The 18,569-nt window shown below is 44.9% G+C and overlaps 1 protein-coding gene across 1 annotated transcript in view; it reads left to right on the top strand.

Annotated features, from left to right (window-relative positions):
- Nucleotides 1-18,569, top strand: part of STON2 (stonin 2) — a 70,274-nt gene that overhangs the window by 15,604 nt on the left and 36,101 nt on the right. Inside the window, exon 4 of the mRNA XM_035107794.2 lies at nucleotides 3,250-3,447. Within this exon, the coding sequence (XP_034963685.2) occupies nucleotides 3,250-3,447 (198 nt within the window). The remainder of the gene's footprint in view (nucleotides 1-3,249; nucleotides 3,448-18,569) is intronic.

The following is an 18,569-nucleotide window of genomic DNA, read 5'->3' on the forward strand; positions in this document are numbered from 1 at the left end:
TTTCAGTAGTGATGCCCTTGTTGTGAAATTTTGCTCCTCTGGAGATACTTGACTGGTACATACTTTGCTAACTTTAGAGTACCGGGTAAAGATTTTTTTAAAAAAGGGATGATATGATACTGATTATTTTTATTGCTGATTTTAGGAACACAGGAAATATGTGTTCCTGTGTCAGGCTTTGATCCAGGGGCCTTCTTCAGGGAAAGCTTGTGCTCCACCACTGTGCTATTATTTTTATTTTTTAAAAAAACCTGTTCTGTTATTTTAATTCTTTTTTAAAATGCTAATTTTTGAATTTTTAAAGCTTTGTTGTTGGTTTCTTTGAAAGAATTTGCTAAAAGTGTTATTTTAAAAATAACACTTTAAAAAAAAATTCCTCCAAAAAATGTTTAATTATGCAAATATATTGTGACACTAGTCCTGCGAAGGGGCACCAATGGCATGGGAAATAGCCATGTCAGTCATACAACCATAGCTGCCAAGTTCTCCCTTTTTTAAAGGGGAAATTCCCTTATGCTGAATAGGCTTTCTCGCGAGAAAAGGGAAAACTTGGCAGTTATGCATACAACCCATATGGTACCCTGATTGCTTATGCTACCAATGCAGAATGGAACTCGGCCCTGTTTCAATTCTCTCTTATATTGACGTTTCAATTCAATCAGATATACTGCTGGGCAAAGCTGCGCCCTGGAATGTAGCGAGGTATGAAAAGTATAGCTAGAAAAGGCCTATTGTGACATCTGGATCACACTCCTCTCAAGGACTTTGTCTGATTCTAAGTGGCTCAAGTAACTAGGGCTTTATCTCACATTCTTGGGGAGGCATTTTCACAACAGAGCAAACTTCACATAATGCCGATTGTGCTATCCGCTCTGAAACTGGCAAGTCTTGAGTAAGAGAATCGTACAGCTGAGGAAGAAGGAAAGCAATAACTGGAAACGATGAGAGCTTGATGGCATGCTAAAATTGGAACAAATTGTACTATCTTCGCTGCTGGAGGAAAAGTTCGCTATAAGCTCAGGTAGCTGAAGACTGAGGATGTATGTTGTATAACTGGAACAAATTTGGAGAGAGAATTCTCAAGCAAGCTATTCTAGATCTCATCCACATCATACATGCAAAGCATTGCTTTTAAGAGTAATAATGAATCCTGGGAACTGTAGTGCTAACCCAGCACCCATAACAAACTACAGTTTCCAGGATTCTCCATGACTGTTAAAGTGGTATAATAGTTCTTTAAATGTATGGTGTGAGTAGAGCTTGCTTCTAAAGACTATGAAGGTATGTTCTTCTAACTGTGATTTTGGACATTTCATATTATAGATGCTGTTTGCACATGAGGCTTATAAGGAAAAATATCTCTGTTCAGACATTCTGAAAGAGTGTGTAAAGAGGGGAGATGAGGATCCCAGCTCTCCTCGCATCCCATGTATTAATAGTCTTTTTGCAGAGCAGGCAGGTATGCGGTTTTCATAGGATTTTGTATACACATGTATAGGAAATGGGTTCCCTCCGTTCCTGCTGTCTATAAACACACATTTAGGTATTTGCGCAGCTTATATAGAAGCAGCCACTGTAACTGAGGGTGAAATTCAACACTGCACTACTATTCTGTCAATGAAAATATTTTTTGCTTGCCAGATGGAATGTTCTCTCCTATCTTCTCCCCACAGACTGGTCTGCGAGTTCTCTCAACTCCCCAGAGCAGATTTGGGGGAAAATGCATGGAGGGGGGGAAGCCCTATTACACTAGCAGAAGTCCTCTTCCAGGACTTTTGCTAGCCTACCAGGTTAGTTGAATCTGGCCCGCCGAGTTCTCCAATGTGACCCTTTTCTGCTGGCACCAATTCCCTTAAAACACTCTTAAAACTTCCTGGTAGCCTGGCATTAGGTGTGAGATTGTCACCAGTACCAGAGATGGACCAAACTGTTAACTAAGACTGTTTGTTTATCAAAGGGATAATTGTGAACATAAGGAAAAGCTGATACATTGAGATCTACACGTGCTTGATGATGGTTTCCAAGGACTCAAGAGATGCTGTTGCTGAGACCTGCCTCTAAAAGGCTTTTACCTCGGACCAATTTCCCTGACATTCCTCCCCAGCCAAATTCACTCACAACCCAGTTAACTACTGGGTACAATCTGCCTCTGATCCCAAGGCTCCTCCGGTTGTACTTCCGGTTTCTTGAACATTTCCCCTGTTTTAAAAAACCTGCTTTTGTCCTCTTCCGTTAAGACCTTTACACATCACAGCCACCAAAGCATTGTTAACACACTGGAGAAAAATATGCCAGAATATTCAGGATTTCGCTGTCCACTTTCGCCTCAACTTTCTCTGTTCTTCGCCTCACACCTTCCTCATCAACTGTCGTTCCCGACTGACAGGCAAACTGCCCATTCTTCACTGGCTAGAGCCTCCAACCAATCAGAGCCTCAGACCCATCGAATGTACTTGATCCCGGGCCCGTCTATAAATATTAAATATTAAATAAATATTAAAAGCAATTATCTATTTCCCCTTTCGGAACTTGTCTCCAAGCAGCTACTGCTAAACAGTCTTGCAACACAGTAAACAGCACAAGGTCTTGGACTTTGACATTTACGCTCTGACATTAACAGAGGTTGCACAAAACTTTTTTCGAAGCACAAAACGCATAGACAGACATACACAACATTCCTCAGTCTACAACATGGTAGCAAGTGTTTCGGTTTTACATTGGTACCACGGTTTAAGTACACAATTGGTTCCATAAGTCTGGACATAACCTGAAGCGTACTTAACCTGAAGCGAACTTTCCCATTGAAAGTAATGGAAAGTGGATTAATCCGTTCCAGATGGGTCCGCAGAGTACTCAACCTGAAAAGTACTTAACCCAAAGTATGAATGTAATTGGTTCTGGAAGTCCGTACTTAACCTGAAGGGTACTTAACCTGAAGTGTACTTTCCCATTGAAAGTAATGGAAAGTGGATTAATCCGTTCCAGACAGGTCCGTGGAGTACTTAAACTGAAAGTACTCAAACCGAAGCGTACTTAAACCGAGGTATGACTGTATATTAGAAGGCTTGTAGCAAATGAGGAGCATTGATAGCATCAAATAACCAACTACCCTGCAGCATTTCCTTGCTTGGGGGAAACTTGGTATAAGATGTTCTGCACCATCCTATTCCCTCTTTTGTCATGATTCACCTTTCCAGAACCCTTTGAATGCTGCCTAGTTCCACAAATTTCTTTCTTTCTTTTTTAAAGCCTTCTCTCCAAGAACATTCTGCTGGACGTGTCCCTCTTCGGGATCTTCTGAGAGAAGGCCTCTCACGTCAGACAACAGTTGGACAACTACTTCTGAGAACACCAGCAGCCCCAGTTTCACACCTTCCTATACTGACCTGCAATCCATAAACACTGAAGACCTGACTAGTGGCAGAGCATCTGCAGCAGACTCAACCGGTAAGCAAGCTTTGTGCTTCCTTCCCCTTTCATTGGTCACATTTCCCTAAATAAAGTGTTAACATTGGAATCTAAATTTGCAATGAATCCTGGATCAGCCTATTACAAATACAGTATCATGATATGAGCTTCAGAAGATGGCTCGGCCAACTATAAGTTGCCTTATTCTTGGTGCTCTTGCTGAACCCAGGACTGCCTACCCATTTTATTAAGTCTTTTAAAGAACAGTTTAACCGAACAAACATAAAACAAAAATACAAAGTGAAATAAATAAAAGCTATACTACAGTGGTACCTGGGTTTACAAACACAATTGGTTCTGGAAGTCTGTACTTAACCTGAAGCGTACTTAACCTGAAGCGAACTTTCCCATTGAAAGTAATGGAAAGTGGATTAATCCGTTCCAGACGGTCCGTAGAGTACTTAAACTGAAGTGTACTTAACCTGAAGCGAACTTTCCCATTGAAAGTAATGGAAAGTGGATTAATCCGTTCCAGACGGGTCCGCGGAGTACTTAAACTGAAAATACTCAAACCGAGGTGTACTTAAACTGAGGTATGACTGTATATCATTATACGAGTTAACAATTACAATCCCATTTATACGTCTCTGGTGTGCAGGTTTTATTATTATCCAGAGAGATATATATGCTTATTTTTAACCTACTATATTTTGTATAAAAGTGTTCCAAATGTCTTTATACTTGTCCATACAAAGTCTACATCTCTAAGCAATCGCTTCATAAGTTGCAAGTGTCGTCATATCTTCAGTCCACTGATTAAATGGAGCTGTGCACATATCTTTCCGGAGCATCAGTACCAGTCTTTTGGTTCTAGTAAGGGATGGCCCACCCATGAGATGGACTGAGGCAGCCACCTTGGGTGACAGAATCCCATGGGGCAGTGCCCCTGTGTGAGCCCCGCCTACCCCATCACCACAGGAGAAGCGGAGAGAAGCAGCGGTGGCTTCCAGTGAGATGTCTCCAGAAGCCACCACTGTATGACCCCGGTAAGCGGGAATTTGGCAAAGGGGAGGCAATGGGGTGGCACCTTCCCTTTTTGCCTCAGGCAGCGAAATGGGGTGCGCCACCCCGCCTGCGCCAGTTATCAAAGAAGACCACTAGTGAGACTTTTGAGAATGTTTTACAAATAAATTTAATCTGTAGTTAAAATATTGTAGTTGCTTCAGCACATTCACCTTTCCTTCACTGACTAGCCCGGGGTGTGTGTGTGTGTCTTTTTTTAAGAGCTAAAGAAGGCCTGATAACCTTTATGTCTTTAGCCCTGATCTTGCTGCTCTGCCCTTCCCTAGGCCAGATGAGGACTGTGGCCCTTTCCCCCCTCCCATGATGGCTGCTTATTGTGGGAGGGGGAAATCATGTACCCCAGGGCTAAAGGCATTGTATAACTTCTCATATACTTTGGCCCTAAGACAAAGGAAAAGGCAGAGAGAGAATCAAGACAACCTTTGGAGATACGTGATGAGATCTTTTGACTTTTTTTTTTTAAAAAAAACAACAACCAACTTTTACTCAGTTCTTGTGGGGGGCAGACTTTTGGTCAGAGCAGCAGGTCTGAGGGGGGAGTTGTACAACCCTTTCTGTCTGTTCCATTTTTGTAATCTAAATCCCTTCCCCCTCCTCAGCTAATGTGAGCCGTACTTGGGGGATGGGGTGGAATACAGATAGATTACCTGCTTCCTCCATAAATTTTGCTCCTGTAGGATAAATAGTAGCTGGGGCATGATAGGGTTAATTAAAACACCCCCTCCAGCCATTGTTGCTGTTCTGATTAAAATCTGAGTCAAGAGAGAGAAGCAAATTTGCAGACCTGCATGACAAAAAATAATCAGGAGTAGATTCTGCCATGCTGGAATGTTAAGCTGTGCCCCTGATATGCCCAGAGGTAAGGTAAAGGGTAAAAGGACCCCTGACAATTAAGTCCAGTCATGAACGACTCTGGGGTTGCGGCGCTCATCTCACTTTACAGGCCGACGTTTGTCCGCAGACAGTTTTTCCGGGTCATGTGGCCAGCATGACTAAGCCGCTTCTGGCGAAAACAGAGGAGTGCACAGAAACGCCATTTACCTTCCTGCTGGAGCAGTACCTATTTATCTACTTGCACTTTGACGTGCTTTCGAACTGCTAGCTTGGCAGGAGCTGGGACCGAGCAACAGGAGCTTACCCTGTCGCGGGGATTCGAACCGCCGACCTTTCAATCGGCAAGCCCAAGCGGCACAGTGGTTTAAACCACAGCACCACCCATGCCCCAAGTGCCCAGAGGTAGAAAGCACAAATATTTACACTAAAGCACATGAAGCCTGGCACTCTTTCACTGTGTTTGATCAAATTAAAAGCTGGACTCGTGGTCTGTGGCTGATTCATATGCAATTCCTATGTGGCCTACTTCAGGGCATTGAGGTGAACTTTTGACAAGCTTCAAGGATAGCTGTCCTAGGTTGAGACCTTCACCTTTCCTAGGTAAAATTTACACAGCGACATACCAAGCAACCAGTGCTATCTGAATATTGTGGGAAGGGTTTGCAAATAGATAAAAGTGTCTTTACAGGATTTATCATGCTTACTTTGGGTCTCTTTCTGCCCTGCAATGTGGAAAGTCAAACATCTTTGCAATGGGCAGGAGTTCAGTTCGAAGTAGGGCACAGTTGTGTCAGACTTTCTATGGAAATTCTTGGTCTTCTGCTTCTGATTGAGGGGAAAAGAGCAACACAGCACCGAATGGTTCAGGTCCACAACTGCAAGATAACTGAGCACCCTGGAAAGCTGGTTTAAATCCCCGGGAACTTCCTTTTAATTTTACTAACAAGGAATTGGGAAATGTGAGCAACAGCCATTGAAAAAGTAGCCTGACTTCTAAAGGGTATATATCTTCAGTGGCTCAAAAATGACTAAGAGTAAGCCAGGACTGGGCAAAGCTCTGCACTATGCAGGGCAGAAATGTGTGTTTGAAGACTTTTAGGGCAGAACAGTGAGCTGATTTCTCATGGTGGATTAAATACACGACTGAGAATCTTGCACTCTCTTGATGTGATCTTTCAAGTGGCTGGAGATCAAATCGGCGAGGTTTTAGCAGTAGCACTAACAGCTATTACTTGTAACTCATTTCATATGCTCGAGTTATTGGAGTGGGTGCGTTGCCAACTATAAACACAAAAGTGGCATTTCCCATCATAATCAAGCAGTGCTTGATCCTGCTGTATCCTCAGGAACGGGCAGGACCACACAGCGAGGGCGGGGCGGCGGGAGGAAGGGTTCTCATGCTGAAATAAGAGATTCTGCTTCTTTGTAATAGAATGTGGTTGCCTCAAAAGCATGGGAAAGGATGAGGAGATTGTACCGGTAAGAAGCACAAGAATGTGGTTTAGCAATGATGAGATGTTTAGAGGATCGGTTTTAGGCCTAGCTGTTCTTAAGCACAGGGGGCTAATTGAAAGCAGATTTAGTGTAAAAGGAGAAGGGAAAGTCAGGAGAAAATCTTTTTGGCTTCTCTTGTATGATTTCTTCCTAGATGCTCAGACAGGGTCTGTTGCAGTGTTTTTTTCCAGTTTGGGGGGGGGGAATGTCGCTAAGATTGAAGATCAGTGTCTTTGGTGCATCATTTTAGAAGCCTGAATCCAAGTTGGCCATTAATGATGGGTATAATAATACATTAGGGATGTCCAATTTAATTTTGCTCCATATGCTAAAGGGACCCCTGACCATTAGGTCCAGTCGTGACCGACTCTGGGGTTGTGGCGCATTATTGGCTGAGGGAGCCAGCGCATAGCTTCCAGGTCATGTGGCCAGCATGACAAAGCCGCTTCTGGCGAACCAGAGCAGCACACGGAAACGCCGTTTACCTTCCCGCCGTAGCGGTACCTATTTATCTACTTGCACTTTTGATGTGCTTTTGAACTGCTAGGTTGGCAGGAGCTGGGACCGAGCAACGGGAGCTCACCCTGTCGCGGGGATTCGAACCGCCAACCTTCTGATTGGCAAGCCCTAGGCTCTGTGGTTTAACCCACAGCACCACCCACGTCCCATATGCTAGTTTGTATCAAATATGGATCATTCTAACTTATCTGTTTGGAGAGGAGAAAGCCCTAATATATACGGTAAATCTTTGTATTTATATGTCAAACCCAAAGTTTCTGATCTTATTGAAATCAAACTACCTCTTTTCTTTCTTGTTAAAAAACAGCCAGGGGACCATGCAGTGTTCACACTTTTAAACTCCCTGTTTTGCTGGATTTTAACCCATTTCTTAGTTGTCCATTCCTGTAGGTGGTATTTCTCTAATGTTGCTCATGCATAACCTCCTTGCAAATATAAGAGGAACAGTTTGTTTTTCACTCTGAGGCCAACTACTGGATATATCAATGGCTTGATTCATTATAGGGCATCTTCCTATGCTCCTAATTTTCCTAGGAGTTTGCTCCTGTCATGAGAAAAGGAGACAAGAGAGAACAGAAATTAAGGATCGGAGGAAATGCCCTTTTTGCTGTAGATCCACGGAAGTAGAGAAGCAGGGCTGTTACGACCCAGAAGAGTTCGTATGGGACTCCTAGCCAGTTGGAAGGCTTCACAGTCAGAGCCTGTTGGAATTGGAAAGAAGAAAAGTAGGAGAATCCTCACTCTTTCCCAATTATCTTATGCTCATTGAATGGCTTGAATCCTCTGCTTCCAGTGAAGAGATTTGAATTCTAGTTCAGTGGCAATAATTTGGTTCCCTGTGATTTTTATTTTAAATCCTTTGGGCAGTTCTTACCTCAAACCCCAACACTTCGCTGTTTTGATAGCAGATTGGAGGTAAGAGTAGGTTAGCTATTAAGAGTGAAACTTCAAAGAAATTCCTGTGCGTGTTTACTGCAGATTGGGTGATCTCTGCATTACGTACACAAATGGCAGCACTTTCTTAAGTTTGAGGTTTTGCCTGCTATGAAAGAAATGCAGCGCTACTAAAGAGGATCTGCTGCTCGGATCAAGAGTCTCTCTGGTGGACCTGACTTCGGGTTATGTACGAGCATGTATCCCATTTTAAGGGCCGTCTTAAGCCTATCTGGTGCCCTGGTGCAGAGATCCCTCGGGCGCCCCCCACCCTTCCCTCCGGGCGGGCTCGTCCCTCTTTGGAAGAGCGGGGAGCGTAGAGAGGCAGGAACCAGGTGAGGGGCTATGCTGGGCAGGGAGAGGCCCCAAGAAGGAAGGGCCCGCCCCGCTCCGAGGCGCCAAGGGCACCGTGCACGCTCGGGATAGACAGGGCCGCCGCCACTGCCACTGCTCCCTGGCCCGCCCTCGCCCAAGGAGCAGCCGGGCTGCGAAGCGTGCAGGACGCTCGAGGGCAAGAGCACGCGATGGAGCACGCAGCTGCCGTGGAGCCTCCACTCAGCAGCCACCCAGTAGCAGCAGTGGGCCAGGTCCAGTGGCGGGATGGAGCCACGCCCCGGGCCACCACCTCTGGAGCCCGGCCGCTGGCCTGGTGGTGCGCCTGGGCTGGCAGCAAGGACCCCCCGCCCCGGGCTGGGCGCCAAGTCGCAGCTGCCGGAGGTCTAGTGTGGCATGGTGGCCGGCGTGCAGGGAAAGGGGGCACCACCAGCAAAGCCTCACAGCTCCACCACTCGCTGGGGCGCCCCTGAGAGGGTGGCGCCCTGGCGCAGTGCACCTGTAGCCCCAATAGGAAGGATGGGTCTGCACACAAGGCTATGACATGATATTCACAATATCATGATTGATAGGGTTATTCTTTTAGTACAAGGTGCATTTCGACTTGTTCTTGGCGACTTGTGTTTAATACAGTTAGTGACTCATCTATATTGTTATGCTTTTATAGATCCTATATAGTGCAATAATTTCCTACTTCCTCTCCTCATTAACAAGCTCACACACTCTGGAGGAGAACAAAGCATTGTATTTTGCCACTGGGATTCTGGCTCCTTTGGCTGAAATCACCGGTTGGCTTGAAATCTGAGTTCCAGGCTGCGCTAGAGTACGTAGGTAGGCGCCTGTACAGACACCTACTGGCTCCAGCCTTGAGGCTTACAGATAGTTATCGCAGAGGCGCAGAAATGGGAATGGAAATTAAAAAGAGCACTACTGTAATTTCCTGAAGTGCCCTGAAGCAGGTTTTGGAGCAAAGATATAATTTCATAGATCTGCATGAATGGTGTGAATGCCGACAATTTAACCCTTGGGCTGCCTCCAGTGATTTTGGAAACGGGAGAGAGTAGAACCTTCCCGATGCTATCATGGAAATAATTGATCACACTTCAGATTTAATGCAGAATTGAAAGCATGTTTCGTCATAAGTGTGGCCTGTTGAATTCAGTGGACCTTTTTTTTTAAAAAAAGTGCTTAGGACCGCAAGATAGTTATTTTATTCTGTTATGTTTTAAGGTTGAAATTACGTTAGAAGCTGAATCATGTTTAGTATGGAAGAGCCACTGAAGGTACATCGGATCGCTAATTGCATTTTTGGTTTAGTTGAAACCCCATTTCAGCAAGTTACTTATGAGAAGGGGCCTCGCTCCCAGGACTTATGGAAGGGCAATGATCATAAGGAGCTTTGAACTTACTTGCATGTGAATAGTCACATGTGCATGCTGACAATCCCTGATAAATGTATTGAGACCTGGGGCTGTAGGAGGCAACCTTAAACTTGTTCAGGCCAATGATCCACCTGCCTCAGTATTGTCTCCACTGTTAGCAGCCCTCCAGGATTGAAGATCCCAGGTCTAACTGGTGATAGCAGGGGTAGAATCTGTGGCCTTTTGCATGTGCTCTTCCACTGAGCTACAATTCTCCCCCCCCCCCAAAGTCCAGCATTCACTGCTGCATGTCCTTACTTGTGAGCCTTACTTGTTGAGACTGTTAAGTGCTCACAGTCTGGGTTTTTTTTATTAAACAAAACATGAATATATCCTCTGGTATACCTCCGACACTCAGAAAAAGGTCAAACTGCATATCCATGATAGGATTTTCCTTCTTTGAAAAAGCTCACAGGAGAGGAGGGATGTTATAACCTTTTACTTGTTCACGGTTTCCCCAGTCTTATCTCCATCCTTAAGGTGCAGCTAGCTCCCATTAAAAAAGGGGGGGGGATAGTCAACAAGTACATCCAAGTGCCGTTAACAGCAACAAATTTGGAGCGCAAACTGTATTAGTGTCTCCCTTCACCAGTAACTCTCTGCAGTGCGCAAGTAACACTGCTGTGCAGAGTGTTGACTTCTGCATCCATGTCCAAGCAGATCACATGCCTTGTGTGTTATGTACAGATTCAAAACATGTGCCTTGTGTTTTATATACAGATTCTAGCTAGTAGAACTGCACCTGTATGCCTCTGAGTGAGAAAGTAAATACAATCTGTATAAGGACTAAAGACTGGGTGTTAGAACGAGGTGGGCAAAAGCAAGGTGATGGCCATTATCATTGATTCCGAGGCTCTGCAAAACAGACCTTTCCTGTACTGTAAAAAGACTTGGCTCTGAAAGTGGGGCAGTTAGATTCCCCCATAGTGCTTTGCAGAACCTCCTTTGTGGCAGGGCGTTCTCTAATCGTGCAGTATTAGGATCTGGTTGGGAAGCTTTGCACAAAAGAACTTGGGGGCTCTGGAGGCTTTGCTTTCATGAACTCATTTCTTCTCCTGCTCCCGGGCTGATTTGTTTGCAGAGGCTCGGTTGCCTCAAGCAACGTAATATCAGTGTGAACTATGGGGTATCCTTGGAGATCTGCAGGATTCCCTGCAAACCTTTTCAGCTATTAGTCTTTTCAGAGGATGAAACAAATAGGCATTTTCTTCTGTAGGAGCTATTGCTTAGTTCCCCCCTTCCCTTTTCTCTGTCTCACCCCACTTTTCTGAAGTATGTAAAAGCAGCTTGGTGCGTTTCACAAGCAGATACTGTGCACAGCGTAAAGCAATGCCTTCCATGCCACAATCTCTTCTAGTTACAATCTCTTCTGTTAGTCCTAGCGTCTTTGCGTCAGTCTTTAGCCTTAGGGAGAAGCAACGAGTGAACTTGCAATATGCCTGACACCTGCCCATGCCTCAGTGCTCTTGCTTTCTCCCTGAACTCCCCTTTCCCCATGCCAGCTGGGACCATGTAGGGGCTACAGTCTTCCTGTTGCTTCTCCTTCTGCTTGCCCCATCCCAGCGGATAGCAGCATGGGACTGGCAGGCAACACCAGTGACTACCCCCCCTCCCAAACAACACACACATTCTTTTACAAGGCTCTGCAAATCCTATCTTTTCTAGAATTGCTATTTTGTGTGGGTGGTGCAAGTGTTGTGATGGCGGGCGATGATGTTATATAGTATGGGTGTGGGTGGTGCGGGGGAATGAAGGGGTACAGAGGTTGTACCCTTGGGTTTATGTTGTTCAGGGCCGGCTCTAAGGCAAGGCTGGGTGGCGTAAGGCACCAGGGCGCCATGCCACGCTGGGAAACGGGGCGGGGGGGCACGGAGGGATCTTCGCACCACGGCGCCAGATACGCTTAAGACGGCCCTGATGTTGTTGTTGTTGTTTAGTCGTGTCCGACTCTTTGTGACCCCATGGACCAGAGCACGCCAGGCACTCCTGTCTTCCACTGCCTCCCGCAGTTTGGTCAGACTCATGTTCGTAGCTTCGAGAACACTGTCCAACCATCTCGTCCTCTGTCGTCCCCTTCTCCTTGTGCCCTCCATCTTTCCCAACATCAGGGTCTTTTCCAGGGAGTCTTCTCTTCTCATGAGGTGGCCAAAGTATTGGAGCCTCAGCTTCAGGATCTGTCCTTCCAGTGAGCACTCAGGGCTGATTTCCTTCAGAATGGATAGGTTTGATCTTCTTGCAATCCATGGGACTTTTGGGTTTATACTTGTCCTAACCTAAACAGTCATTCTTTTCCTCAGCATTGGAGCATGAATCGTAAACAACTGCTATAAAGCCAAATGAGGGGAATTGCACCCTGTAGTGAGTGAATTATCCAGAATTCACATTTAAGCTACGGTATTTATTGCCAAATTTGTTAACTCAACATTGGGCCTCCAGCTGTTTTGGGACTACAACTCCCATCATCCTTCACTAGCAGGACCAGTGGCCGGGGATGATGGGAGTTGTAGTTCCAAAACAGCTGGAGGCCCAAGGTTGAGGAACACTGTGTTAACTGATTCTTTTTTATATATATATATAATATATTTTTATTAATTTCCAATTAAAAACATTTATATCACATCCATTATTTCAAATTATACAAATACATATCAATCAAACCGAATGTTATGCCAAATCATCTAAAATTTTCGGGGTTCCCATGCTTCAAGAAATTGGGGATTCCTCGCAACTGCTCACTGCCGTCTTTTTTCTAAAGTCCAAATCATCACTCAAAGTCTATAATAGTCCCGATCTTTCCCTTACAGTCACATAGATGTTTTCCTCTTTCATCCGATTTTTCCCCAGCTGCTGAGATAAATATCAAACAAGATTTCACATATGTTCTTTCTCCTGTGTGAGTTAATCAGTCCAGCCTCCCCATAAATCTTCTTGGTCTGGAGCGTCCCTGTTGCGTCGGTATTTCAACACGAAGCAGCGCCATCTTAGAAAACTCAAATCAGTTTCGTTTTCTTCTCATGACTATGTAGATTAACGATCTTTATGAAATTTACAGCTTTTCCAGGCAGAAGATCCAGTCATCACATTATGCATAGATTCTTGATAAATTAGTGGCTCTCCTTGCCCTATAGCTGAACTTAGCTTCCGGTCGCTGTTCAAATTCAAAGTGCGTCACATCTCATAAATCCTCTGAACACATTCCAGGCACTCCTTCCCTCCAGCTAGAGGGGGGCTTCTCTCATCAGCAACTCCACATCTTCAAAAAATATACTCAGTATCAACAGTTTATAAAATTCAACTCACACAGATACCTTTTATTTCTCTTTCGTTCCAAACAAGCCAGGACATCACGTCTGGGAAGGTACGAAGTAACTCATATGCAAAAAAAAAAAAAAAAAAGACTCACTTCCCTTGTCGTTCCATCCCCATCAATCCTCCTTTCAGATAAAATACAGCCTTTGACTCCTCACCCTCAGCAGCGTAAATTCCTCAGCAGTAAACAGAGCATCTGCCCCTCCTTCTGAAGTATGTCCATGGATTTAAGCCTAATTATCTTCTTTAATCATGGAAATCCCCACCATGCAGGTTAGCGTCCGGGAGTTCCGACATTCCTCATAAGTGCTTCAGCCCAAGCGCCCCCCCCCACTCCTTTAACAATCGGAGTGGGTTAGGGGGCATCGCGGGCCAGCGGCCCCTCTCCGTAACCCCCGGAGAGGTAAGGGGGTTGCCATTTACTCCCCTAGCAACCGCCAAATTCCTTATGAAGGTCGGAGGGATGGAAAACAGGTCAGCCATTCCTGCAGGCGGAAACCGGAACTGCCCACTGTGTTAACTGATTCTAACAAAGAGATGCTTTGGTGGGTGGGAAGGTTGTGAATAACTTGAAGTCAGTCATACAGGAAATAGAACCTGCCCCCATTGTTCTTCTTTTCAGTACATTTCTAATTTAATTTTTTGGTCTTAGAATTGTGTCCATTTATTCTCTTATGTCTGTCCAGTATGGACTATGCAAATGGCAGAAGAGTTTCCTTGGAAGGTGACCGCAGACATTGTATTAGCTGTGCAAGAGAAAAAGACCTTGATAGTTATGATAGGGCCACTGAATATCCTTGCAAAACTGCAATGCTTACTTCAATCAGTTTGGTTAGCCAATTAAAAATCTTTTGGAAGACTAAATAGGTGCCCCCAATCAATGAGATAGTAAGGATACATGTATCTCTAATTTATAAAAGCTTATGGTGGCAAGAGCAACTCTAAAAGGAGTACGTATCCTGTCCTGGATGTGAGAGAGGGCAAAATGTCTCTCTTAAATGCTCTGCACATGTATGCTTCATCTGAAAACAAAACAGTTCTTGCCTGTAGATTTATGTATTTAATTGGTTGGAAACTCCTATGAGATGCTGGAAGAACCCTAGTTATTTTTGTTACAACATTAAGAACTGACAGGCACTTTCTTATAGAGCCTTGTGCTAGCAAGATAAGAATTGCGGGAGATAAGAGTTTGTCTTATGAGTACAGAGTTTATCTTTCTGGAAACTGAAAGTAGCTGAGCTAACTGCTGTGGTGGAACCTTTCCCTTCATTTCTTTCAAGTTATTCCTTCCTCATTCGTAATTAGTTGGTTTATTATAAAAAAATATTACAACCCAGTTATAATGCTTTTTAAGCTCTTTTCTTGCTCAGATATGTAAAACTTTGGAAAGAGGAGTGCTTATTTTTTTCCCCACACAAAGTTTGGAAGAAAATCTCCATTGGCGTGGTAGGAGGCATTTCTGTGGCAACCCATTAGCAAAAGCAAATGCCATCCTTATCCACAGCTTTACACAGTGTAATTCCCTGTTATTAAAGACAGCTGCAGGTGAGCAAACACTTCTTAAAAATGCAAACGGTTCGCTTTATTCAGTCTTTCTTGACTCTCCGTCTCTTAACCGAGGGATGAACTCTGTGGCACGGTTATGAATTTTAAAGGGAGTTGAGCAAAGCATTGCTTTGAAATTAGCCTCCATTGTGCCTTCACTGAAAAAGCAGTAGAGCAGCCCTTCTGCCTCGTAATCTCTGTTAATAAGGGTGACTGAGCACATCTTCATTAAACTGTTGGTGTTGCTGTGATGGGGGATTTATTTGGCCCCAGTCTTCTTTCAGATTCTGACCTCGGTGAATCAGCCGTAATGCTCACACTCTGAAAATCTTTTGTTGGCTTGCTGCTGCTCTGAGAGCAATTAGTAGTCATGCACAATATATTTGGGGCTAGGGAAGAACCCCAACACATTCTTCCTTTTCTTCTCTTTTTTTTAATGAGGGGGGGCCTAGCTGTCATAGACTTCAAAGTTCACTTGATTGATTGAGCACCATGTTAGCTCCTGTAGCTAAAAACCAGGCCAGGAGAACATGTAATATTGCCCCTGAATCATTTCCACCCCCCATACCCTGTTTGCACACTTTGATTGCCAAATGTATTGAGTTGTTCCGTGTGTAAAATATAAACTGTTTGCCCACAACGAAGGCAATTCTTCAGATTGCAGTTCTGAACAGAAGAGCAGATATTGGAAGCAAGCCATGCTCTTCTAAGTGTTTAAGGAAACCAAGCTTATTGTGTTTTTGCAGGGCCGCTGCTTAAGACTGGTTAGAAGTGGGGGCAACGAGATTTTCAGGGGAGCAAAAGTTTTGACATGGATATACATTGACGTTCCGCAACCAATCTGTTTTCTTAGCCACTTTGGGCTTCCTTTGGGAAGGATAAGCAATAGGTAACATATTCAGAACATGGAAGATGTTTTGAATTGCAAAACTTGAAGGTGTATTAAGGGTGCTAGCCAGCGAGGGGGTTATTTTAATACTCCATAACAGCCACAGCGCTGTTATCAACGTATTAGAACAGGCATCCCCAAACTGTGGCCCTCCAGATGTTTTGGCCTACAACTCCCATGATCCCTAGCTAACAGGACCAGTGGTCGGGGAAGATGGGAATTGTAGTCCAAAACATCTGGAGGTCCGAAGTCTGGGGATGCCTGTATTAGAAGAACCTTGGTATGTAGACCCATGCAATGCTTATAGTAAAAGTTGCTCTGTATGTCGGACCTATGAAGTGGCCCAAAATAGGTCACGTGGTCTGAAGAACGCAAGGGAGAGGACGCAGCACACCACTGCTCTAAATGGCACCCATACACAGATGTCCATGCTGTTGTTGTTGTTTAGTCGTTTAGTCGTGTCCGACTCTTCGTGACCCATGGACCATAGCATGCCAGGCACTCCTGTCTTCCACTGCCTCCCGCAGTTTGGTCAAACTCATGTTCGTAGCTTCGAGAACACTGTCCAACCATCTCGTCCTCTGTCGTCCCCTTCTCCTAGTGCCCTCAATCTTTCCCAACATCAGGGTCTTTTCCAAGGATTCTTCTCTTCTCATGAGGTGGCCAAAGTATTGGAGCCTCAGCTTCACGATCTGTCCTTCCAGTGAGCACTCAGGGCTGATTTCCTTAAGAATGGATAGGTTTGATCTTCTTGCAGTCCATGGGACTCTCAAGAGTCTCCTCCAGCACCATAATTCAAAAGCATCAATTCTTCGGCGATCAGCCTTCTTTATGGTCCAGCTCTCACTTCCATACATCACTACTGGGAAAACCATAACTTTAACTATACGGACCTTTGTAGCCAAGGTGATGTCTCTGCTTTTTAAGATGCTGTCTAGGTTTGTCATTGCTTTTCTCCCAAGAAGCAGGCGTCTTTTAATTTCGTGACTGCTGTCACCATCTGCAGTGATCAAGGAGCCCAAGAAAGTAAAATCTCTCACTGCCTCAATTTCTTCCCCTTCTATTTGCCAGGAGGTGATGGGACCAGTGGCCATGATCTTGGTTTTTTTGATGTTGAGATGTCCATAGTTGACCCTTTTTCTGGTATATTGTGAGTCACACTACCCTCTTGTGGCCACAAGGTGGTGTTACCAAACTTACATATTCCACAACATGGGCTGCAGCTGCCTTGCACCTAGTCTGTCTTTTGGTTCTTCTAAGTATGGTCAGCACACTGTTCAGATGACACTGCCTCTTATTGCACCACAGTCAAATATTAGCCACCTTCAGACGTTCTTCCACCACTTTGTGCCTCTCCTCCATCCACCCCGTTCCCTCATGTGCTGGCTTTGGCACAGAAGTGCTGGCTTGCTTTAAGCCAAAGTTTCCAATTGTGGGACCACCAGAAGGGCTTCACCCCCAGACCCAGGAACTCCAGCATGCTAATACAGGGAGGAACGTTGCTCCAAGATACTTGAGTCCCAAGTTGTTTAGGTGGCAGTACTTTAAATTCAGCCCAGAAGCGTATAGACACCCAATAAATATCTTTTGGTATCATGCGATCCCTAATGGCCGATCCAGGTAATACTCTGACAGCCACACTTGGCACTAATTGTAGTTTCCAGGTCAGTTTTAAGGGCAGCTTCATGTTGAGTACATTGCATTGATACAAGTGGGAGGCAGCCAGAGCACGAGTCACAGTGACCAGGTTATCTCTGTCTAGGGGGAGCCATAGCGGACAAACTTGCCGGAGCTGGAAAACAGCATTCCAAGCCAGTGAAGCACCAAAGTCTCTGTTGTCAGCTCCGTGTCGAGTACGTCCAGATTATTAGAACATAGGAACATAAGAAGACCCTTCTGGAGCAGGCCAATGGCCCATCTAGTCCAACATCCTGTTCTCACAGTGGCCAGCCAGATGCCCTTGTGGAACCCACAAACAAGATCCGAGCACTTGCCCCTGCTGGCTGTCAGTGCAGGCAGTTCTGAGCTGCTAGGACAGGGGTCAGCCACATTTTTCAACCGTAGGCCACTGTCCCTTAGATCATGTGGTGGGCTGGATTATATTAGGGGGAGAGAGAGAGAGAGAAATGAATGAATTCCTATGCCCCACAAATAACCCAGAGATGCATTTTAAATAAAAGGACACATTCTGCTCATGTAAAAAAACACACTGATTCCTGGACCATCCGTGGGCTGGATTGAGAAGGCAATTGGGCCGCATCCGGCCCACGGGCCTTAGGTTGCCTACCCCTGTCCTAGGGATTAGATCTGGGATCTGCCGCAGGCAACAAAGGACTTGTTTTTCCTTATCATTGGCAGAAAGGGATAGATACTGTGAGTATACATGTGCAGTGTTTTCCTAAATGATGCTTTGGGAATCTTATGCATGGGCTGTCAGTAGTGCTAAGTGTCTCTTGGGAGGAATACAGCATGAGAGCGCTGGGATCCCCTTCCGGGTCAATAGTTAAAAGTCAGCAGGTGGTTCTCTTCTAGCAAAGGTTTAAGACCAAAAAGTAAACTTTGGGAGAGTCACCCTCTGTCTCTCTCCTAATCTATTCATTTGTCATAGGCAGACACACAGCGTAGATCTTAAATCCTGATTTTAATTGAAGTTGTCACTGGGGGGGGGGGAGTGATTGGTGCTGATGGCATTGTAAACAAAGCTGCTTTAAGATGTTTCTCCGAATGATTAGTGGTCTGTGTTTTAGCTGGAAGTAATTGTTATCCTTCCTCAAATATCGTTTATCAAAAATGCCACCTGC

This window comes from Zootoca vivipara, chromosome 1 (genome assembly GCF_963506605.1).
Source record: "Zootoca vivipara chromosome 1, rZooViv1.1, whole genome shotgun sequence".
NCBI classification, from domain to species: Eukaryota; Metazoa; Chordata; class Lepidosauria; order Squamata; family Lacertidae; genus Zootoca; species Zootoca vivipara.